This window comes from Microtus pennsylvanicus, chromosome 7 (genome assembly GCF_037038515.1).
Source record: "Microtus pennsylvanicus isolate mMicPen1 chromosome 7, mMicPen1.hap1, whole genome shotgun sequence".
Taxonomy (NCBI): Eukaryota; Metazoa; Chordata; class Mammalia; order Rodentia; family Cricetidae; genus Microtus; species Microtus pennsylvanicus.
The window spans coordinates 15,175,697-15,200,569 of NC_134585.1; the positions used below are offsets into that span (position 1 = coordinate 15,175,697).

At 48.7% G+C, this 24,873-nt stretch overlaps 1 protein-coding gene across 1 annotated transcript in view; it reads right to left on the minus strand.

Annotated features, from left to right (window-relative positions):
• The window catches only part of Ccdc6 (coiled-coil domain containing 6), a 97,562-nt gene that overhangs the window by 15,958 nt on the left and 56,731 nt on the right, over positions 1-24,873 (minus strand). The window contains exons 3-5 of the mRNA XM_075980017.1: positions 21,916-22,044; positions 6,992-7,095; positions 4,918-5,078 (exon numbers count right to left, since the gene is read on the minus strand). Coding sequence (XP_075836132.1) covers positions 4,918-5,078; positions 6,992-7,095; positions 21,916-22,044 — 394 coding nt within the window. The remainder of the gene's footprint in view (positions 1-4,917; positions 5,079-6,991; positions 7,096-21,915; positions 22,045-24,873) is intronic.

Consider the following 24,873-nt stretch of genomic DNA (forward strand, 5'->3'; position numbering starts at 1 on the left):
TGTGCAGACTTCTCACTGAGAGCTACCAGGTGGCCCTGATGTTGCTCAAACTCAGAGTGGCGACTACAGAGCAAGTTCTCTTCCACAGACAGCAAAGTCTCCCAGGACAGTGACTTAAGAGCAAACATTGTTTTTTTTAAAGAAAATCGCAATTCAGGCTGGACATGGGATACATGCCTGTACTCCCAGCACCTGGGGTGGGGGGGTGGTTAAGGTAGGAGGTTTCAGAGTTCGAGGTCAGCCTGGCTACACAGGGAGACCTCGTCTCAAACAAACAAACAATACAACAGAAAAAACTAAAAGGAGGGCAATTCATTAGCATATGGGGACACTGCGGCAGAGGTGTGCTGAGACAGTAACTTAGAGACAAGGTCACCTCAGATAGGACTTCAGGACTTCCTGTTGACATATCTATTTAACTCAGATATACTCGCAGGTCCCAAGCACAACTTCTCCAGCGTCCGGACCCAGGCACAGGAGGCTGGAACCAAGGCATTCCTTGGGTGCCCTCTGCTGGTCACTGACACTCCCTGTCTAGTGGGAGGGGGCACTGTTTGAATGGCCCTCATAGTCTAGTACCTCCTGAAATCAAACCACAGGGGTCATCCAATGAGGGTGGCACCTGAATCATTTTCAAACAATGCTCCCACAGGTGGGCTGCTTTCCATCCCCTTCCCAGCCTATGGACCACAGGGAGTCTGAGCCCCAGCAGATTTGAAGGCTTAACCCAAACTGAGAACTTGAGACCATTAACTGCTTATGACAGGGATGGAGGCTGAGGGGCCCACTTCACAGCTTCAGCAAAGGGGATGCAGGACCATGTGACACGGAAAGCTGGAGACAGAGAAGAGGACGGGTCATGGACACACTGTCCTCTAAAGATGCCTCACCAAAACCAGCTGAGTGATGCTGATGGCCTCTTTGGGCGAGGTGCTTTTTTGTCCTGGGGGGGGGGGGGGATCACGCTAGCATTCACGGATGCCTTCAGCAAGGTCTGCGGGTCTTTTAAAGACCAAGCAGTGCAGTGAGTGACAAGGGTGAGAATAAAGCATACTTCCCTCGGAGCCGACTAGTCAAGCATGAATGAGGAAGGAGAAAACGAGCTGGGAGCCCTGGGAAGAAGTGATAAAAACACACTGCCTAGCCAGCCCAGACATGGCATTGAGAACGTTTTCATTTAGCTCACCCAGCTTATGGGCTTCATGCAGTTACCTAAGATACCTCAGAATGACTAGGATTTAAAAATGAACATGCCAGCGGACTACAGTCTCGTCCTGGAAGAACTCTGGAAACCACCCAGTGCTGGCAGGAACGATGGTGGCACCCACAGGCTCATCCCAACAGGTTACTGCGTGACACAGTGAAGACAAGAGGGATTCCGTAGGTGTGATGAAGTTAAGGATTCAGGATGGCAAGATGATCCTGGATTATCAGGGTGGGTGTGAGATAATCACAAGGGTTAGTCAGTGAAAAGGGGACCTGAACAGGGAGAGGACATGGGAGTGGCAGCCCTAAGAGAAGAGCCAAAGAGGTGGCACAGATGGAACCCCAAGTGGCCCAAAACAAAAGGGGAGCTTTTATATATAGCCTGTGCCTAGGCTTGTTGCTGTAACAGTGAGAGAGAACACGCTACACTTTTGAAAGACTTCCACGATCTTGATGTACCATCGGAGACAGAACACTGGGCCCCTACTTGCAATGCGCTGCAGGAGAGAAGGTGCATACACAAGCATGCTCACTGCAGCTGGAGTCAACAAGGGTCACTTGGGCCTTGTGAGATGGTCCTTGAGGTAAGAGGCTCCCACCAAGCCTCTGCTAGCCCGAGCTGGATCCCTCAACCCACCCGGGGAAAGGAGAGGACCTACTCCCACAAGCTGTTCTCTAATCAACACATGAGCACCAGGCCATGTGCACACCCACATAAACAACAAACAAACAAATGCAATAAGAAATATTTTAGGGCTGGAGAGATGGCTCAGAGGGTAAGAGCATTGCCTGCTCTTCCAAAGGTCCTGAGTTCAATTCCCAGCAACCACATGGTGGCTCACAACCATCTGTAATGAGGTCTGGTGCCCTCTTCTGGCCTGCAGGCATACACGCAGAAAGAATATTGTATACATAATAAATAAGATATTTAAATAAAATATTTTAAACATGGATCGCTTGCAATGACCATTTCATGTATAGAACAGTCAAGCCCTTAAGGAGGGCCCAAGACAGCCCGTGTAGGTAGCCAGGAGAAGAACTGCAGGACTAGTTGTTTTCAAAAGTGGTTTGGCTGGGCGATGGTGGTGCACACCTTTACTCCAGCACTAGGGAGGCAGAGGCAGGTGGATATCTGCGTTCAAGGCCAACCTGGTCTACAAAGCGAGTCCCGACTCCCGGGACAGTCAGGACTACACCAAGAAACCCTGCCCTGAAAATCAAAACAAAGCTGTTTTCAAAGAGAGAGATGCAGAAGGTCATGCTCATCGTGCAACTCTTGGTACGAAGCAATTTCGTATGCATGCACACACCTGCAAGAACACTAGGCATGTGCCCATGCAAACTGCTCGCCTGGCAGGCACAGCGAAAGAGAAGCCCTGCCCCCACGACATTACTTCAAGAAAGACACGTCTTCAAACAAACGTCAGGAGGAGTGTAGACCCCTAAAAATGCAAAGTGACCTAGACAAGTTCAGAAACCCAGGACCCTGATTTCCACTCCACACCTTGGCCTTTTCCAAAATATTAAGTCTAAATTTCAGAAGCATTTATTCTGCAAATACCACGCGCAAATGTCAGCTGAGATTAGATGCAGCAATAAGGAAGGCAAACACCCTTCCCTTCAAGGTGCCCCCTTCCTACTTCAGAACTGCAGGGAGGGCTCCTGCATAGACTCATTAGCACATCAGACAGATAAACATGATTACAAAGGTCACCTGGCCTGTTAGGGTTAATTGTCAATGTGCTACTGGCTGGAGTAAACACTTTTGTCTTTTACTCCCTCCTCAAAGTACAGAAACACTGGGCACCAAAGAAGTTGGAATTTCCCCGGGAATCTCACACTGGGAGAAGGAAAAGGTGACAGGCGGAGGGGAACCTGTCTTCCCGGAAGAGATTTCATGCTCTACAGGATGAGACTGAAACCCAGACAAAGATGCATCCATGATGGGTGGGACCACACTTTAACCAGGACTACTTAGACGCATCCATGATGGGTGGGACCACACTTTAACCAGGACTACTTAGACGTTCAATCCCCGGTCCAAGGAAAGGATGTTTTACTCCCATCCCTTGGCACTCACTGCACTGTTTGGTCTCTTAAAGGTCTGCAGATCTTGCTGAAGGCATCTGTGAACGCTAGTGTGATTTTTGCCCCCCAAGACAGAAAAGGCTGGCCCAAAGAGGCCATCAGCAAAGCTCAGCATCGCTCAGCTGGTCTCAAGTGAGGCTTAAAGGACAATGTTAATGTCCAGTCCCATCCTGTCTCCAACTTTGTATATCGGACGGCCTGAACCCTCTTTGGTGTAGCTGTGACAGTAGCTCCCCAGCTTCCATCCCTGGCTCAGGAGCACTTGAAGGTCTTGAGTTCTCAATTTGTGTTGAGTCTTGGAAACAGTTGGGACTCAGACTCTGTGTGGTTCATAAGCTGGGAAGGGGATGGAAACAGCCCGCTTGTGGGAACAATGTGTTGAAACTGGTTTGGATTTATGCAAACGTCTATCTCACTTCAGGACCCGGAACACAGACTTGGGAGTTTTGCTTGCTTTGTCCCCTTCCCCAGTATGGCCAGTGACTAACTAAATCTTCCTTTTCTGCTTTCCACTATAAATTCGGCTTTTTAGTTTTTAAAATTTATTTAACTTTATTTTATGTGCATTGGCATCACCTGGAACTGGAGGTACAGACGGTTGTGAGCTGTCACATGGGCACTGGGAATTGATTCCAGGTCCTCTGGAAAAGCAGCCAGTGCTCTTAGCCACTGGGATATCTAGCCCAGAATTTGGCCTCTTTATTGCCTTACCGAGGACAGGTAGCCAGACATTGATTTGGAGTTACAGGTCGTGACCGGCTCCCCCAGTCACATTCGGTAACAGAGCCACGTGGAACGGGGCCTCAGAAAATTATGTGGGAAGGGTTATTTTAATTATATTCACTGATGTAGGGTGATATGCCCCGTGAGTGGCACCATTCCAAATCAGTTTTCCTGAGGTCCAGGGTCAGAGTCAGGCCCTGGTAGGCTGACTGTGCTGTAGGGATGGCTCCACACTTGAGTACCTGGATAGCACGAGTAGCGTCAGGGAGTTAAATAATATGCAGAAACCAAGTCAGAAGTGTGGTGATGAAGGGTGGGTGTGGCTAGAGTTAGCGAGAGAAGAGAACAGTGACTATAATCAAAATAACATGAAATACATAGGTTCATGTGTATGTATGTATATACATATAAAAATACATATATCTATATGTATTTTAGAAAGGTAGCCGAGCAGAGATATAAATTAATCAACTTTTCTGTTTCCAACCGAGAGTGTGGTGTGACCAGTTCCTCTGTGACTCCCCATGTCACAAGGAGCCGTAATCTGTGTGCCAAATAAGCACATTTCCCCTTAAGTCGAGAATTGTATCTCAGCAAGGAAGGAAGGAAGATGCCCGGGAACCCGCTAATTCAGTGACTCCCTCTTGAGATTATGACAAGTTATCTTCTGGAAGTATTCTAAATTATTGGCCCTCCACTATGATAGCTTCCTTTTTAAAAATATATATATATATATATCCCAAGATGACAGGGACACGCGTACAAAAGCCTATGCGTCACTAGTAAAGCTCACTGTGAACATGACTACCACAAGCTCATCAGCAAGCACGGGGACTGACGCGGGCTTGGTATGCACGGATGCGGCGGACAGGAACTCAGAGGGGACGGGAGGCCACGTACGCTGTAACTGGGCTGCTCGCAGCTGCTTCTTCAGCCGTTCCACTTCATTCTTTAAAAACCTGATATGCCTCATCATGTTCTCAGGAGAATCAATCTCCATGGAGATGTCTCTAGGCGATGGTGGGGCGGACACAGGCTGGTCTAATTTCTCCTGTAGGATTCTTCACAGCCAGGAAGAGAAGAGAAAAAAAGAAAGAAAAGAAAGCAACAATGAAGACCAGTTTGCGGCAAAGACTACACAACATTCGCACAGAGAGCTGGCCTGAAAAGAGTCCGTAGGACAGACCGATGCCCGTCTGTCTAGCTCGCTACCTCTGTCCTCCTTAGCTACAATTACCCCACGTCAAACAGGCGGCACAGCCAGATCTCATCCCTTCTGTTTCTTGTACGTTCATGTGTTAGTCCACGTGCCAGCTCCACATGGAAGTCAGAGGACTCTCTCAGGTGTGGCCCCTCCCTTTACCCGTGTATAACGAGGTCTCTTGCTCTCAGCTGCTAAGCAAGGTAAACCGGCCGGGGCTTCTGGGAATTCTGTCGCCACCTCCCACCTTGCTTTGGGAGCACACTGGGATTACATGCATGGGCTAGCGTATCCAGTTTTGTGTGGGTACTGGGAATCTGAGCTCAAGTCCTCGGGCTTTGTGCTATACGTATGACCCATGGAGCCATCACCCCTGTTCCTTCCGCTCTTTGAGTGACCCTGACAGTCATTTGTAACTATAAAGTCTGTGGAACACCTTTCTGGTTATTATCCCCAGAGTCCAGCCAACATTCATTCAGACACTAGCTGACTACGTGGTTAGCAAGCTGGCTGAAAAGGATGCTTTGGGTGAAATTTAGGAACTGCTATGAATCACTGTGGAAGAGGAAGTCACTTAGAGCCAGTAAAGCTCCTCCTGATAAAAACCTGTGGGGAAGGTTTGGACAACTGGGACCAATGGTAAAATGTTAAAAAATCAAATCAAATCAGAATTCTTCTGGTAATAGCTGGTGCGCTCAGTTGTTATCATTCAGATGTAACTTAAAGATAAGGGTCAACAACATTTTGCCTACATAATGACCATTATTACAGCTAAGTTCAGTAACAATGCATTTATATGTACATAAAACCTCAACTGCATTCCAAAAGGGCAGGCTAGCTGCAACACTCTAAACTCCTTCTGTAAGCCACTGGCGCTCCTGGAGTTGCTTTGTGTTTAATTAACTGTTTACCTTTCAGTTCGCCCAACTGCAAACTGACTCACCTGTCATTCTACCCTAGTTGAGTAAATATGGTCGCAATCACGAAATAACTGCCTAATTCAGATTATCAGAACTACGACCATAATGCTGACTGCCTATGGCTGGAGGAAGTCCCCTAGACACATATTTCAAACTTTCACTTTTATTGAACTCTGAGGTTGGTTTGGTGTTTGTAATTCTACACATCAACTCAAAATAGTGTGAACGGGGCTTTAAAACCAACGCACAGGCTTCTGGGAGGCAAACAAGACTCTGGGGCAGGGAACTAAGAAATCAACTTCAAAGGAAACTGGCCTTGACCCCACACAAAGCTCTGAGACAGGATCTTCCTGCCATTCTTAGAAGCTCCGTCCCTTCCAACCCCAAAGCACAGTGCAGTGTGATCAAAAACAAGGACCAAGGCAATCTGCAACAAGGCCACTTAGAAAACATCCGTTTTGGGGTGACGCTTTTTATCTGTACGCTGAACGCACAAGCATTAAACATCCACAGGTATTTATTTACAACAGGCTTAAAAGCGAATGGCTAGCCATTTTTCTATCAAAATCTTCCAACTAAGTGAATCTTAGAGATGTGCACTAATTAACAGGGGAACTGTGGCACTATGGCCGACTCTGACTATGGAGGGAAGAGAAAAACAAGGCTCAGAGAGGAGGCCGCCAAGAGAGAGATCAACATTTATTTCCTTTAACAAGTTAGGGTGGTGTATGTCACCCAAGCAATTCAAATGTCCCACTGTTCTCCACAGCAACAGCCAGGAGTCCTCCAAACTTGCATATATACCCCCCCCACACGCACGCACAAACACGCACGCAAACAAGGCTAAACAAACCTCTTTTCAGCTTCCAGCTTATCCATCCTCTTCCACAGCCGATTCACCAGAGCCTCTTGTTCTTGCTCCAGCGTGTTTTCCAGGTCAATCTTCTCCCGTCTCAACTAGAGGAAAGGGAAGAGCTTTACTGAGAATGCCAGGGCACTGGGGCATCCTTGACTGGGGGATGAGGACAGAGCTGGCAGAATAGCTTTGGAATGACTGGGTGCTAGATCAAACTATTTCCTATGACTGTAACCACTGTAACAAGACAGCCAACCCCGGCGCTAATTCGCCACCATAATTAGACTTATCCCTGTTTCTTGAAAAGCTGCAAGAACCAAGTAGTTATGATCACAAACCTTGATTCAAATGTCTGGGTTCAAACCCCAGCTCTACCAACAGTCAGTCAGAAGAACAGGAAGTTATGAGATGCAAAGGAGAAGCCTAATGTCTGGGTGACGGAGTTTACGTGACTTAACTTAGGCATCAGTCATAGGTGCACTTAGAATCGTGTGCTCAGTATTTGTCACTATCTCTGGCTGTTTTATCCTGTGCTAGCCACATAGGGCATAACTCCACAGCCCCCTATTCTTGCTGGTTTTTTTTTCTTTAATACTATCAGTATTTTGGTGGTAATATATTACTAGTTTTGTAAGCTGCTATTATATTTCATTTGCTTTTATTACAAAAAAAAACCCCTTATTACAAAATAAGGGGGCTTCATTATGACACCTTCGCACACGCATGGACTATGCTGTGACTGTATGCACGACAGCCCCCTCACCCTCCTCTCAGCTCCCCTCATCCTCCTGGGTTTTGTTCATGAACAAATCCTAAATGTCTCGATTCGAGACTTCAGTAAATACTGGCGGTTGTTTCGGACCCTTGAACGAGTCAGGATCATACAGGAAACACAAAGCATTTCATTTGTGTGGAGAAATATGGCTTTGAAGAACAGCTCAAGGGTAACACACAGGGAAGAAGCAGGGTCAGGGTACTTCAGGAGTACCTGGTGGCACAGCAGGGAGCTCCATGAGGTCCCAGGGCATCCAGACTGCCAGGTCAGACTGGCTTCCATCTCACAAAAATACCAAACTGCTGGGTTATCTGTAATTATCTCCCCTATACTCTTCTCAGGTTTTTGTTTGTTTTAAGTTCAGGTTCCCACAACTGGCACCCTTTTACCCGTGGTCAAATATCTACTTATCAGGCCAAGCTCCACACCTCCCACCATGTTACAGCTGATTACCAGAGAGTGCATTTGAAAAGCCACTTCCTAATTAAGGCTTTCAGTGGCATGCCCAATTCTTCACTGGGGTTCAGCAGTTCCACTTCTCATTTCGGGTTCATTAATGGCAGACTGAGAGCCCTATTATGGTCCCCCAATAAACCTGGAACATCCTTGGTGGATGGGTGTATGAAAGTATCCCTGGAACATGAGCTCCCTGACCTTTCAGGCTTATACCTGGGGGATACAAAAGCTCCACTGTGCCTCCCCTCACATTGTTTATGTCCCTATTAGAGCAGAAACTGTAATTCCAGCACTCAGAGGCCGAGGCAGGGGTGTGTGTGTTTGGGGGGGGAGGGACCAAGAGTAAGAGGGCCAAACTGTAATGAAACAAAATGCATGCTAAAATAAAATAGAGCATTCACATTGGGGAGGGGCCAGGGGAAAGAAAGGCTCAGTAACAAACCAAATGAGAACTCAACCCTTTCCTACCAGGCTCAGTTGGGAGGCAAATAGGGGTTTTCCCAATCCACTTCGCAAGGTTTAGTCTAAGCACAATTTCTCCTGTACCACTAAGAGAAAAGACACTCTGAACTCCAAAGATCAGACCCCTCAAATAAAATGGAAAGAGCAGTCTGCTAGAACTCAGACATTACTGATCTATCAGACACTAACCTAGGCATCACAAAAGAAGCTAAAAGGAAGACTAACAGACACAAAGTCTATTACAATGGGGGTTCTCCCAACGTGCTCTGAGGGCCAAAGGGATAACTCTGTGGACAAAGGCGCTGGCTAACAATCAAGGCAACCTGAGTTTGTGGCTCAGGAACATGGGAGAAGAGAGCTGACTTCTGGAGATTTTTCACATGCCATGGGCATACCATCTTCCCCCAGAAAAATAACTGTAATTTCTTTAAAAGGAAGAAAAAAAGCACTGAGAGGGGGGCCGGGAGCTGGCTCAGGAGATTAAATACTCACCATGCAAGAACGAGGACCATCACCTGGGACCCCACCATTCACAAGGCAGGTCATTAACCCTGTAACCCTGGTACTCAGGGGGGAAGAGCGCCAGGGCGAGCTGGTCCTTGAGGCAAGCTGGCTAGCTAGACGGAGCAAATCAGCAGGTTCCAGATTCAGTGAGAGAGCCTGCCTCAGTTGATAAAGTGCAGAGTGACCAGAGAAGACACTTGCCTCTCCCACCCCATGAAGAGCTACGTATTCAAGTCTGAAGCCACCACATAGCAAGACCCCACTCCCACAAAGAACATAGGGAATATAATCTATTCAAATACAAGCCCTCTATCAACCAAACACTTAGCCAGGATTCTTTTATTTTCGTTTACTGAGAAGATGACAAAGCCTAAGAAAACAGGAGGGGGATGGGATCACCTAAGTCCTTCCAGAGAGGTTGTAGCTGAAGGTCACACTAGCTCAGCCCACTCTTACCGCTAGTTCTCTTAATACACATACGGCCAGGCATCCATAGTGCTGACCTAGGGGTAGATCAGAACCACTGGAAAAATAAAAGCACCAGTATTTAGAAAATGACCACTCAGGAACCAGCTGTGTGTGCTTCACAGCTGGAGGGGAGACCTGTGCATACATATCAGAAGAAAGTAGCTCAGAGGATTCATGAGAGGACACAGCAGCAGCTGCTGTCAGTGCACAGTGGTCCTTGCTCAGTGGCACACCCTTCACAGGTTAAAGCTGCAGAGACAGCCAGAACCGAAGCACAGCCTCGGCTGTTTTGGGGTGGTTACTTGGCCCTAGCAACTCTCCTCCTAGCAGGGACACCTCTCATTCTGTCCCCCACACCCCGCCTTCCAGAAAACAGTCCTTAAAAGAACAAAACACACAGTCCATTTGTGCTAGTCCAGATTAAGACACTGCCGCTGCCCCACCCCACCTTTATCTGATGAACCAATCAGCAACCATTTTTCAGAACTAAGGACAGGTCCTAGGGTATTTGCAGCCCAAGGACTCACACACGTGACAGCTTCATAAAAGTCAACCAGCAAAGAGTCAGAGGAGGGGAAGGGTGGCCACTTTCAAGTCCCAGAGGTTACAACCATCACTGCAGGTCAGTGACAGACTCCAGAAGCTGAGAATGTTTCAGTACTGAGAGCAGACTGAGGGGGTGGGCGGGTGTGTTTAACGAACTATGCGGCATGATAAACAATCCCCTGGATGAAATGGTTGTCTCTTTCCACTTCCTGCCTTATCCTATTTTTAAAAATGAACATCTATTTTTTGTCATAAAAAAACATTTAAAGGGATCTAATTTTAGAAAGCTGCAGTTTCATAATAGAAACAATACAGCAACCACCAATAGCAACCCAACAATAAACCGGTGTTAATTTGTGGGTATTAAAGCACCCTTCAGGGATCAACCATTTCTCCTACAAGGATAAAAATGAGCAAAGGTTACCTCCCTGGGGGACATCAAGAGAGCCCAGAGTCAGCTTCATATAATACAACCTCTCCTCTTTTCTTTCAGAAGAACTTCTAAAAACAGTGGTTTTCAACCCACGGGTCACAACTCCTTAGTGGAGCATCAAATGACCCTTTCACAGGGATCACCTAAGACCATCAAAAAATAAAGATATTTACATTATGATTCATAACAGTAGCAAAATTAGTTAGGAAGTAGTAATGAAAATAACATGAGGAACTGTATTAAAAAAAAAAATCACAGCTTTGGGAAGGTTGAGAACCACCGCTCTGGAGTCTGCCTGCCTCTACCTCCCAAATGCTGGGGTTAAAGGCCATGGGCCACAAGACCCAATGGAAACTTTAAAAAACAAACAACAAGACAGACGCACGGGTCTCCCTTCCTAGGGCATCAGCCCTCTATTACACAGGCTGGCATGCTGGCCATTAACTCTCCAGGATTTTTTTTGCCTTTTTTGACCAAGTAATTACTGTGGTGGGAAGCAGGCCGCAAACCACTGGGTATGTGTCCTTTAGCTATGTCAAAAACTCAGTGGAGAGGCCGGAGAGATGGCTCAGTGCAAAAAGTACTTGTTGCTCTTGCCTGGGGACTTGAGCTCAGTCTCCAGCACCCATATCTGATGGCTCACAGCACCCTTATCTCCAGTTTCAGGAGATCCATAGCCCTAGTCAGGCCTCCTCAGTCACTCCACACACACATACAAACAAAATAAATATAAATCTAAAAAAAAAAGTCAGTAGACAAGTTCTTACAAAAATCATATGGGCGATTTTCACAAACATCAGTTTATTTACTGTTGGGGGAGGGGCTGGCAGGTAAAAGACAACATGCAGGAGTCGGTTCTCTCTGAACTCAGGTCGTCAGGCTTGGTGGCAACACTCTCTAACCCAGAAGCAATCTTGCTAACTCTAAAATAGTGTGAGGGAAATAAATAAGACCAAAGAAATTTCTCGAGATATACTGTATCCAAAATGCAAGGATCCTTAAAATAAAACCATTTATTGCCTCTATACTCACCCCACTGTCCTGTGGGGCTGAATTTAATCTCTCACTCATTTTCCATATATATACACACGGCTCCGAATCTTTCTCCATCAATCAACATCCAGCAAGATCTCAGCAGGTTCCCGATACATTTCAAATGATAAGCGGGCAATCTCAGGATGGGGACTCTGGATTTTATGGCCCACAAAACAGCCTCCTAGTGTCATTTATTTGACCCTCAGGGCCTGGTCATTCAATGCACACCACCAGCTGACCTCAGGGCCTGGTCATTCAATGCACACCACCAGCTGACCTCAGGGCCTGATCATTCAATGCACACCACCAGCTGACCTCAGGGCCTGGTCATTCAATGCACACCACCAGCTGACCTCAGGGCCTGATCATTCAATGCACACCACCAGCTGACCTCAGGGCCTGATCATTCAATGCACACCACCAGCTGACCTCAGGGCCTGATCATTCAATGCACACCACCAGCTGACCTCAGGGCCTGGTCATTCAATGCACACCACCAGCTGACCTCAGGGCCTGATCATTCAATGCACACCACCAGCTGACCTCAGGGCCTGATCATTCAATGAACACCACTAGCTGACCTCAGGGCCTGGTCATTCAATGCACACCACCAGCTGACCTCAGGGCCTGATCATTCAATGCACACCACCAGCTGACCTCAGGACCTGATCATTCAATGAACACCACCAGCTGACCTCAGGGCCTGGTCATTCAATGCACACCACCAGCTGACCTCAGGGCCTGATCATTCAATGCACACCACCAGCTGACCTCAGGGCCTGATCTTTTAATGCACACCACTAGCTGACCTCAGGGCCTGGTCATTCAATGTACACCACTAGCTGACCTCAGGGCCTGATCATTCAATGTACACCACTAGCTGACCTCAGGGCCTGATCATTCAATGCACACCACTAGCTGACCTCAGGGCCTGATCATTCAATGCACACCACTAGCTGACCTCAGGGCCTGATCATTCAATGCACACCACCAGCTGACCTCAGGGCCTGATCATTTAATGCACACCACTAGCTGACCTCAGGGCCTGATCATTCAATGCACACCACCAGCTGACCTCAGGGCCTGATCATTCAATGCACACCACTAGCTGACCTCAGGGCCTGGTCATTCAATGCACACCACCAGCTGACCTCAGGGCCTGATCATTCAATGCACACCACCAGCTGACCTCAGGGCCTGATCATTCAATGTACACCACTAGCTGACCTCAGGGCCTGATCATTCAATGCACACCATTGGCTGATGAGATGCTCCCTTCTTCTACATAGGACAGGCCACCTGTGTGAACTGGCCCATGTGGAGACATGACCTGATGCTAGTGGGAACAAGGTTAAACGAGGAGGACCACAGCTGAGTTTTTGTACTTCACCGAAGTGCAGATGCCACCAGGGGCCAGGTGTCCCTTTAACTGCTACAGGACACACACCTTTCTTCCCCGACCTCTCAACTGACACTGGGACATCTCGGCAGCTCAAAATGACTGGACAAATGAAGTGACAGGGACTGCCAACGCTTCTTGAGTGAAGGTAATGACCCCAGTGCATCTACATCCAGGGCACAAAACCCTATGCGATCTTCAGCATGACTGGAGGTTTCTCTATCCCTCTCCTGGAGAAGCAGAGGGTATGGCTCTTTCAGGATTTCTGTGTAACAGCGCTATCTGTCCTGGAACTAGCTCTTTGTAGACCAGGCTGGCCTCAAACTCACAGAGATTCACCTCCCTCTGCCTCCAGAGTGCTGGGATTAAAGGCATGCACCACCATTGCCTGGCTCAATTTTATTGTCTTAATGCAGGGAGATGCTCAAGGAATAAAGGTTACTTTTCGACTCTTCATGCTTTCAAAACACAGGGACGGCGGGTACCAGCAGCCCCCTCCCAGGCCCTTCCAGCTGCTGGAATCTGCAAGGGCAGCTGTGGATGTGAATGGGATGCTAACAGACCTTGTCTGGTTCTCATAGCTGTGGCTGGAAGATATAATGTGTTCTCCAACAACCAAAAAGCCAAGGACTTCTCTTGTGTAAGACACAGGGACACGCCACGAACGCACTGGCCTGTAGGCAACTCATCAGTGCTCTTGTCCACTCACACTACAAGACACACACTCAGGCGGCTCTGTGTTCGAGCCACGTGTGTGGGGTGTCAGTTCGATTTTTACTGTGAGCCAACTACCTTTCAGACAACATAAAAGGCGTAGTACACAAAGAACCCCAATTCTAAGAACAAGAATCTCAAACGCAAACTTATGAGTGTATTAAACATTTCCCTGTTTCGCCGGAAAAAAAAAAAATGAACCACCGCCAATCTCAGATAGGAACTGGTAGGGGAAAAAGATGGTTGGTCAATAGAGAGGTATTTAACAGGAAGGGGTTTTGATGAAGAAGGGTCACTGACAGGGAGTAGGAAGCTTGACAGGATGGAATCAGGTGGTAGGGAGGAGAGGGTTCACAGGGAGCAGAAGTACTAATAAAGATGGGGTGGTAGATAAGGATTAAAGGAAAATACATGGGTGCGTAGAAGTAATCAGAATGTCACGTGTGTATGCATGAAGCTGCCACGTCACAGAACTGATCAGTAGAAAACACAATCTTTTCCCGAGGACTCCAACACTACCATACTGGCCTATGTTGTTTTCTGCAGCTGTAGATGGCACAGGACACTCGGCACTGTCCTCAGAAGCTGGGGTCTTATCAAGCCTGTGAGTCACCTGTTAGGGCGAGGAACTGAGGGTAACACCATGGGACACTGTTAGCACCAAGGTCTGGCCAGGCCTTGGGACAGCTAAATGACTCACTGTTAGTGACGAGCTTGTGCCCTCAAACTCCCGCTGTCATGGCATGTCTCTCTCCACACCCTGTGAGGGAGAGGGAGATCATTTACCACCTTCACCAGCATGCCTGCCGTCAGCATGGCTGTGCAGTCTGCTGGCACTAGCCTGGCTGCCTCCTCTCCCATTTCTGCCTGCCAGGACGTCTGTTTCCCTGAACGAGAGTGGACACGGGTGTTTCTCTCGCTGGTCTGGGTCCCGTCTTCTCTGCCTTCATCTTGGTGTGTCCCGGTCTCCTCTGCTGCCTGGAGACGGCTTCCCTCCACGGCAGGCTTCCACCAGCTTTTTATTACTGACCGCCAGAGACCACTTGTCATTCCAGAGCAAGGCTCCAGGCCAGGAAACTTCTGTCATCGTTACTGGGAGACTGTGACTTATGGGGGATACGTGGTAAAGACGTGAGTTCATAGAGAATCCCATCCAACTAGCACAATGGAAGTACAGGCAAAAACAAGTCCAAAAAGCCAGGTCACAAGGACATACGAGGAGAGAAACCTCATTAAGTAAAATATTGGTGACTGGCTGAGGAAGGGTTAAGACGCCTGGTGATAGGTTCCTGGAAAATAGGTAGCCCCAAATACCCAAAGAGACAGGTAACAACTTTTTTTTTTTGAGACAGGAATTCTTTGTGTAGGCTTTGCCGTCCTGATACTGGCTCTGTAGACCAGGCTCGCCTTGAACTCAGAGATCCACCTGCCTCTGCCTCCCGAGTGCTGGGATTAATGGTGTATACCATCATCATCCACCTTTTTTCTTTCTTCTTTTTAAGATCTGTTTTATTATGGTGTGTTCACACTTATGTCTGTGTGGATGTATGGGCCCTTGTGTGCAGGGGTCCACAGAGGCCAGAAATGAGCACTGGATGGATCCCTCAGAGCTGGAGGTACAGGTGCTCTTAAGTTAGCTGCCTCATGTGGGGGCGATGGGATTTGAACTCAGTCCTCATGATTAAGCAGCAAGGGCTCTTAAGTGCTGCACCATCTCTCGAGCTCAACAACCTACGTTGCTCAATGGCAGCAGCTGTGATACTTGTCCCTGGGAATATGATCACTGGGTCAGCAGTGTCTGCCCTCCCTGACGGTCTGCAAAGCTTACGAGACAGAAACAACTGAGCCAAGTATGGAATGTTACAAGACGCCCGGACAACATGTGCAGACGCCCGGCTCGCTGGAGGACAGACTGGGAGGCCCGGAGGGGCACAGAAGACCGTGTTCTAGGCAGAGGGAATGAGCCCAAGGAAGTTCTAGAAACAACAAGGCTTCTGACACATCGGAGCAAGCTCTTCCACCTGCAGGTTGCAGCCCGCTGCCGGATGAAACTGGTCTCGTCTTTTGTGACCCACGTCTTCCAAAAAACGAGGCAGGATGGAAGAATCGACGCTCGGCGTGTGAGCGTCTCCCTTCTTAAGTAAACCATAGTCACACACAGTGACACCATAGGCGCTGTGCTGCGTTATCGTGGGCACTGAATCCTCCCGCAGCAGAGGAGAGTCTCCACCTACGTGGAGCCTGAGAGAGGCGGGGGCAGGGGAGTAAATACTCCTCCAAACCTGCAAATTAGAGGTTATGCCTGCTTCACAAAAAAAGGTCAAACTACAGCCTGGGGTCACAGGGCTCATTCCAGCAAGGAGGGTGAAAGGGCTCCAGGGAAATTTCCGGAAGTTACTTTAGCTGAGGAGTGGACATTATAGTTGTTGATGAAACCAAATGACTATACCAACCCAGGATCTGTCCTTCACACATGGAATTTCAGAGTAGGGACAACTCACATAAAAGGACACTCAAAATTCCTTAAGTAAACGGTGGCGTTACATGGAGCCAATTGTCGGAGGTAGGTAGGTAGGTGTTGTATTCAGGCATCTACACTGGCCTGTCCTTGGGGTTCTAACAGGCTACATCCTCAGCGCTCTCTTGCTCGCTCTCTTGCGCTCGCTCTCTCGCTCTCTCTCTCTTTCTTCTCTTCTGCTGCTCCTGTCCCCAGAGGCCGGTCTCCCCCTTCCCCTCCCTCTCTTTACATTCCCCTTTCCCCTAATAAAAACCCCTCCACGAGAACTCTGTTGCACAGCATCTTTCTCGTGAGCGCCACTATTTTAAAAATTATAAAAGGTGGGAAGGAGGGAGGGCGGGCAGGCAGGCATTTGGCCAGTGGCAGGCAGCTGTGTGTCATTCAAATGTGAACTGAGTCACATGACTGGATTTACTCCACTATTTTCCTGCTTCGTTACCTGAGCGTCTATGCTGGGTGTTGGACGCCACTGTTTCTTTCACTGGTCAACTTTGTGTTCCTAGAACACAACACCCCAAGGTAAGGCAGTGATGAAAGTCGATTAGGCATGCAGTTTTGGAGCCTCAAAGTCTAAGACTGGGTTCAGGTCTAAAGAGGCCCCCTGGCTTGCATCTCAACATGGCGCATAGCATCATAGCAGAAGGATACTGGACAGAGAGATAGGAAACCAGACACTGAGGACTGGAATTCGCTCTGCTCTTTGATAGCTGTCTCTCTCCAGCACCAGAACCACAGCACTCGAAGGCGGTGCCCCCAGTGACCTAGTTCCTTCACACCAGCTCCCTGTCTCTGGGGTTCCAGGCCATGCCAGCTGTACCACATCGTAGCACGGCTTGGCCACATCCAAAGCACGACATCTCTCAAGAGACAGTTCCCTGAGCCAAGCGCAGTGAAGGCCCTGGGAACTGGGGAGCCGGGCTTCACTAATAAGCCACCGTGTGACTTGCCTGGTAGACAGGTGAGGACACTCTTACCCAGCGGACAGTAAACACTTCGGGATCAAGAGTCTTAGACACAGAAAAACAAACAAAACACAACTTCCAAATGTTGTTACTGTCACCTGAGCAATGTGAATAGCAAGCAAGAGACTTACAGTGACCAAGCTGTCGCTGTCGGATAAAGACAGAAGGACTCGCAGGCAAAGGACAGTGTTTGGTATCAGCTCTAAAGGCATGGTGGCCGGACTAGTCCACTTCAGTACTGTGGTCAGTAAAGGCCTAGCAGGTTTCCATTACTTCAGCATGTTCCCATACACCTGCTTATAAATTCTCTTTGGCACTGAGCATTTAGAATGTGAAATAAACCCTAAACTGGACAGTTATGAATGCTGTGGGCTGTCTAAACAGATAGAAGTTGAGTTCCCTGGGGGACAAACAACGTATTCCCTTGTCTAGAACACTAGACTGGGGACGCTCCCCTCACCTATCATGTGTGACCTGCATAACAGGAGAAAGTTTGGTCCCCAGCCCACCCCTCTGATTCCATCTCTGAGAAGGGAGCCCAAGTGGGCTAGGCCACTGACAGGCCAAACTCATCTGTTCCTGAGGAGCGAGTCCCAAGACCCTCCTCCTCTGCAGAATGTTCTGGAGGAGGTATATCAGGAACAAGAGGATACAGTGACAACTTCTGGAAGCAGAGCTGATGTCCCCAAAATGATCCTCATTGTCTCGGGTCCCCATAGGGTGTGAGGACAACATTTACCTTCCCAGCAACACGGCCTTTCAACTACAAACTCACACGCTGCAACACAAGCACCAGCAATAGCTCTGGTGGCCCAGGGACCGTACTCATCGGGCTGCTATTGTTCCTGCCTTAATAATCAAGGAAGCCCGGCTCTGCACAGAAGACCAAGCACCACTCATTAACCTCTCACAAGGAGGCCCCGGCTTTCAACGCCATCCGCCGAGAGCAAAGGCCTTGTAGAAGCGAAGTTAAGCATGGCCTCCAGACGGGGGAGCCCGAGAACACAGTTCGTGGCCAGGTAAGCCCTGCTTTATGAAGAACAGGGATGCGCCTCTTAAAAACCATGACAGCCCAAGCTGCACCTTTCAAATGAACGCAGCACGGCCAATGCAAAGTTCCGGCAGAACGGCTTCCAAGAGCCCTTCCTCAGGTTCATCCACCAAGTGTGAGCTATGCTAAAATTATGTTTTATACAATTTTAATAGTGAACATGTGGCCTAGCAATTTTCATTTCAAGGTAGGTTTAAGGCCAGGCAAGGAGGGGTTTCTTGCTGTTTACACAGTAAAAAAAACAAAGACAAAAAGCTGTACACACATCTTTGTAAAGCACTGGAAAAGTTCACCCAAACACGTACTAGACGATGAGTGGATGGGTAAGATGCGGTACACCACATACAGTGGGAAATTATTCGGCTAGAAAAGAGATAGAAGTGTGCAGACATGGACCGCTATGCTAAATGAAGGGTGTCTGTCTCAAGAACCCACGTACCGTATGATGTTAGTGGGAAAAAACACCTAGAATAGGCAGATCCATCTACAGCAGGCTTAAGGGGAGCGGGACAGCCAGGTGGAGGGTGTGAGGCTTCTGCTGGAGTCCATGGGACTGCTCTGAAGCCGACTGATGATGCCGGCACAACTGTAAATATACTACATGAAATGGCGATCCGTGCATTACATCTCAATAGAACGGGGTCTAAAGGGGGAAGGGGCAGGGCAGCAGCTTGGGCTAGTTGCTGAATGCCCATTTAGCATGCAGGAAGCCGTGAGTTCAAAGTCACCCTCAGTCACAACAGTGATTCTGAAGCCATCCTGGGCTATGTGAGATCCTGTCTTAAAACATAGAAGAAGAAGAAGAAAAAAAAGCAAATCCTGAACAGAGGAACCAGAGCCACACCTGGTTCCTTTCACATTCATAGCAGGTCCTGAATACTCCCCGCACCCAGCGCTGTCTTCTAACAAGGGAAGGACGGCTGGCTCTCTTGCGTTCAAAGCAACACTCAGGCCTAACCATGATGTGTCTGTGGGGCCGTAAGACAGAGCACTCCCCCGCCCCCAACAGTTATGGCTTCAACAGCAGTGGATCATTAGAAAGAACAAAGGTGCCCGCCGCTGACAGTGACAGCCATGCATGGCGCATCAACAGCACAAAGCCATGCTGACAGCCAACGGATAGCACAGCACCACACACAGATACACAGATGACAACCACAGAGCTAACCACGAGCCGCTCGGGGGTGCTGCGGAAGCTCTGAAGAAACCAGAACATCCCTCTCAAACACTGGTTACAATTACCTGCGGTGCAAAAGGATGCAGCAGAGTTCTTCACACTTAGCCACCCAGACCCACCCACGCGAATGCCAAAGACATTTTAGACAATGTAACAACTCTCCGCTTTAATTAAAATATAATCTTGACATGCCTCGTCTCTGATTCCCTGCAAGACACACTCTGCTGGGTCTGTTCCTAGTAAGATGCAAGCTCACAGACAGTGTGCACTGAGCTGTTACTTAGGCCTGTGAAGAGTGCAAAGCCTGAAAGACACCAGGAGAGACCATCCGGGCTCCAGTCTTCACAGCCCTTTTTTGTAAGTTTCCTCTAAGATTGAAGCATTCCATCCTGTAGCAAACTCCTTAAGCTAGAAGGTAAACAACTCAAAACAGCTTCAGAAAGTCCCTGAAACTGACCAGATTCTCTAGGCCCCTCCCTGCCAGAGTCAACAACAACAACAAAAAGAGACAGTACCCTCCCTCAGACTCAAGGAAGCCAAGCTACAAGCAAGACTTGAGACCAGACCAGCTAAGCTCCCTGGAAGCAGCAGCAGCAGCAACCCTCTGACCTGCCTGGGAGGGGTCTGGACCAAGGACACTCTCCAGACCTGTGGAGCTGCCTGGAGGCTGTGCAGTGTGCTCCTGGCTATTCTGTCAGCTGTCCCCCGTGCTTGGTGATGGGCTGTCTTTGAGTCATTTCTGCCCCTGTAACCCCTCACCCGTATTCCTGCAAGCAACCTCAAAAAAACTCACTGGCTCACCGAAGCTGGCCTTTGGTGGCGTCCATATCTCACCTGCTGTGAGTTCCCTATCTGGGGTGAACAGACATTGTGTCTCCTGGGAGAAGTTTTGTCACGCGACACCCCTTTCCCCATCTCCCCAAGGCTTGTGAGAGATTACAGCCCTCTACTGCTGATGCTAGCTTCCTTTCTCCACCTTGTGGCCACAACTGACACCTGGGGAGAGGGTCACAGCTTATGAGCACACACCAAGCAGAAGGCTGCTTAAAATACGGGCCACGGACATCATAATGTCCCAGCGCAGTGTGCACAATACCAATACTGTGAGACTCTTACTGAGCCTCCTGAGTGTCCCTCAGCTAAATGGTTAGACGCCTGGGACCTGCGCTGTGGAATAAGACACAAACCCTCAAAGGTTTATCCTGCAGAGCCCGTTTGTCTATCATGACAATGCGGTAGGTAAACACTGGAACAAAGCGTTTTAAAACTGGGGAAATGCACCTTCTAAAACCTATATATTGCATCTTCCTTACAAAGCTGATTAATAGAAACAGAGAACTCTAGATATACGTATGAAACAACCAGCATTTGGGAACAAAATTTAACAAGGAAGGGATGAGGACATTTTTAAAGAAATCATTCAGTCCCACAAAACTCAGGCATAATTGGTCGGTCCCCTCCTTTCATACCTTTGTGTAGGGAACTATGTGGATAACAAGAAAATAAGTCACTGTTGGCTGAAAAACACCTCTCATTCCCATCCTGGATTCAACTCAGGCAAACTGTGAACACCCAGACCTATAGAGTGACGGACAAACGGGCCAGCACAGGGATGGACAAAGAGAAAAGATACAGACGGAGAGAGATCACAACACTAGCACAAACGTTGCCAGATCATCCTATGGTTTTCGGCATCTGCAAGACGGAGCTGGGATGTCTTAACCCACTTGCTCAGCTCTGCGTGGAAGCCCAGAGCCACACACCGTGGAACGTGCCTTAGGGAAATGTCACCTCAGGCCACTGAGTGAGAAAAGGCATCAAAGGTCACAATGCCGGGGACACAGCTGCCTGAATGGAAGGGTGACGGCTGCCACAGCTGTGTACGACGTGAGTAGAAGGACCAGCGTGTACTTCTAAGGCTAGCTCTGGAACGGACACCCACAGCAGCCTGTCAGACAAGCGGAGGGGTCCAGTGACACTAGCCACCTTCTGTACCTCCCCCAGTCTGCTGCTCCCCAGTTTCAGCGGGGTCACCCTACCACTCCTTTACCAGTCTCTACAAGGCTGAGTGGAGGCCGCTCCTACACGGGTGCTAGGAATGTGGGAAGGTGTCCATCGTTCCTACTGAATGACTCTTGACCGCGGCGGCTTTGGTCCCCACAAGCCTGCCAGAGGACTGACACAGAAACCATCCTGGCCTTAGAACCTTTCCCCTCTGCTTCACAGCAAAGGGAGCTGACGTTTCCGCCATGAAACAGGAGCTCGCGGCCCAGCACCTGAAGCACACTAACTGTGGTTGAAGCGAGAGAGCACGTGAGGAGACGAACAGGGAGGGAGGCCGTAAGAGCTGAAATGAGTCCCTCCTTCCGACTCCTCTGTGCCCCCCACCCCCACACACGGTGAGAGAAAGCCAGGGCTCACCTGCTCTAACGTGAGTTGCTTGGAGATGGTGTCATTCTCCAGCTTTTTAATCTTCTTCATCAGCTTGTTGACCTGAAACTCCTGCTCCTGCTCCAGATGCTGCTCCAGCTCCGCCTTCTCATGCTGCAGCTGGAAGACAAGAACACGGATGCGGACACTGAGCAACTCAAACGCCATCAATGCCTTGCAAATCCGGGTTTCCGAAAACTGCACCACCAAGAAGCTGCGCACGAGCAAAATGGTGCCTACTCATGTTCACATGTGCACAACTCGTAGCTGATTCTCTGCAAACACAGGGCGTCATCCAAACAGTAAATACATAAACCATAATCAAACCCTGTTATCTATTCTAAGAGTTCAGTGGATATCTCTGCAGGGAGGAATTGGGAATTCAGGGATCAGAGAGGGATGCCTTAGAACACGTACTGCAGCCCCCTTTAAGTTATACATCATGGACAGAAAGACTAAGGACTTCAGGCATATGCGTGCCAATGAAGAGAAGGTAAGCTCTCTTCTTCTGCCTTAAGATTTGGGTTTGAACTGACGTTGTCGGGCTTTTGTGACCAGTGCCTCTGGCTGCTTAGCCATCTCACCGGCCCAAGGAATTTTCCATGTAGAAACTTCACACTGCCAGCCAATTTAAATTAACCATAACCTACTCAGATTTGCATCATGTCTGTAGAACAAGATGTCACAATCCGAAAATACACTTCACAAATTATTTGGAATTATGCTATTTCCCAAGGTGCACGTAAGCCGGTGTTGGCAAAAATCAGCAACATCAAGTTTCCTTTGCATAATGAAATCATCACACCTCCTACATCTCATTAAGGAACCCGGGGTGTGTATGTGGGGGGGGGGGGTGGAGGGACTAGGGCGGGACCTTTTATAGATGCAATTAAAAGTTAATGCTACAGTGTTAAATGTGAAAAAATTTACATAGTTTGAATATAAAACCAACCTTTAAAATCAAAAGGAAATGAAAGAAACCCAGGGGTCACAGGGGAGGCCAGAGTTCTCACTGATAACCGCTCATGATTTCCGGCACTCTCATGGGTGGGTGTGTTATGATTACGGCCCGAGAGGGACCTAAGCAGGACCCTTGGTGGGTGAAAGACCAATATGCATACAGACAGAGTTTGGGTACAGAGTTTATTGAGATAAAGAGAATGGGGAAAGAGAAAAGAGGAGAGATGGTGGCGGGGGAGAAAGGAGAGACAGAGACAGGAAGCTGCCTCCTCAGAGAAATGGCGAAAAGTAAGAGTGGGCGTAGGCGGGGCTTGCCTCTTAAGGGACGGGGTACTGTCTGCCAGGCCTGCAGGCGTGAGGCAGGTTCCCAAGGGGCAGGGCCAAGGTGTGCCTGGATACTAACAGGGTGGGGGCATCAGTGAGACACAGACACTAATCTACAGCGAGAGTCAGCCCTCTGCTGCAGAACCCGGCAGAGCTGACGGTAATAATGAAGTACGCAGAGTTTTAATGTCTTTCACGGAACGGTATGTTCGCCATGAGCCGTGGGGCCCGGCCCATTTCACCTCCATTTTTATAAGGAACACAACAACTCACTGGACAAAGGAGGGCAATGTACCTGGAATCAACAGAGCTCCAGAACCACACCCAGCCCTTGGCCCCATTCCTCAGTGAACCCAGGACACGCCAGGAAGGCTGCCTTCAGACTCTGCCTCCAGTCTGCGAGAGACATGTTTGTCATTTGGAGAATCAAAAAACTAACTCCAAGAAAAATTAGGCCAGCCACTTTCCCTCAGGAGGGGACAGTGGGCAACTGGGAGACCCAAAGAGACACACACTCACATCTGGCAGGGTTTTCTGCTGCTTAGAAGTGCATACTGTCTAAAGGCACCTTCTCAATCTGAGGTCATCTTCCACCACGGGAAGTGTTGACCGAAACAGCTGCTGCATCCTCCCTCCCCACAAACAAGCTGGTCACCCTTGCAGGGACTCAGAAAAAAATAACAGAAAGCAGATGTGAGGGGATGCTTACAGGGATAAATCTATTCTTAGCTCATTCTTGAAAACTCAGGTTCTGCAAGTCCATGCAGTCATTCAAACTACACGAATGGCCAGAGCCCAGGCAGAGCTTCTGAGCGGCAGACTATGAAAAACAAGCAAGGGCTGCCTTCACCAAATACTGCCATTCCGGGCATGTGTGGGGTGCAGGTATGAAACCCACTGTTAAGATGTCCCTGTGCCTTGAAATAGACTGGCCACATTAGGTCTGTCTGCGAGTTAAGGACAAGAGGCACTTAAGTCTTAAACCCTTTAATCCATTTGCATAAAGGTGTTCCTGAATATATCCTCAGACATGTTTTTCAACTGCAGGCATTTTATTAGCTGAAAATGGCTCCTTTAGTTTTTCTTTTCTTCTGTTTTCCTCTGAAAAGAGTATTACTGCTTCTGCCCCCAGGCAAATTAAAACAATAAAGAATGGAATCTAACCCTGAAAAGCTTCTGGCCCAACCCGCATCATCTGTCAGGGAATGTTAACCCGAGAGGCAATGGCTGATGGCAGGAAGTCATATTTAGACAGATGTTCAACTGCTGTCAATAGCCGGCAAGGCGTTTCCGTTAAAGGACGACACAGTGAACTTAGAACAAAGGCTCTGCTGCGGGGTCGGTGTCCTCCAGAGTCATGCCTTAAGGAAGACTGGAGGATAAAACTGTCCTGACCAGGACAAGGTCCCCAGGTTGCACTACCACTTGGAAGCTACTGAGCTACCCCAAGCCCTGACTCTGCCAGGGCTTCACAGCCGTCATTGTTCTCCAAGGAGAGAACAGAGTCAGCAGCCCTTCTGCCACCTCTCAGGTGACAGGCAGATCTGAAGCAGGGCACGGGTTTCCCAGCGAAGGAAGCAGAAGAAAAAAACATGGCTCAGCGCAGGAATGGCTTACACACCCCCACAGGGATGTGATGAGATTTAAGATGAAGGGGAGTGGAGC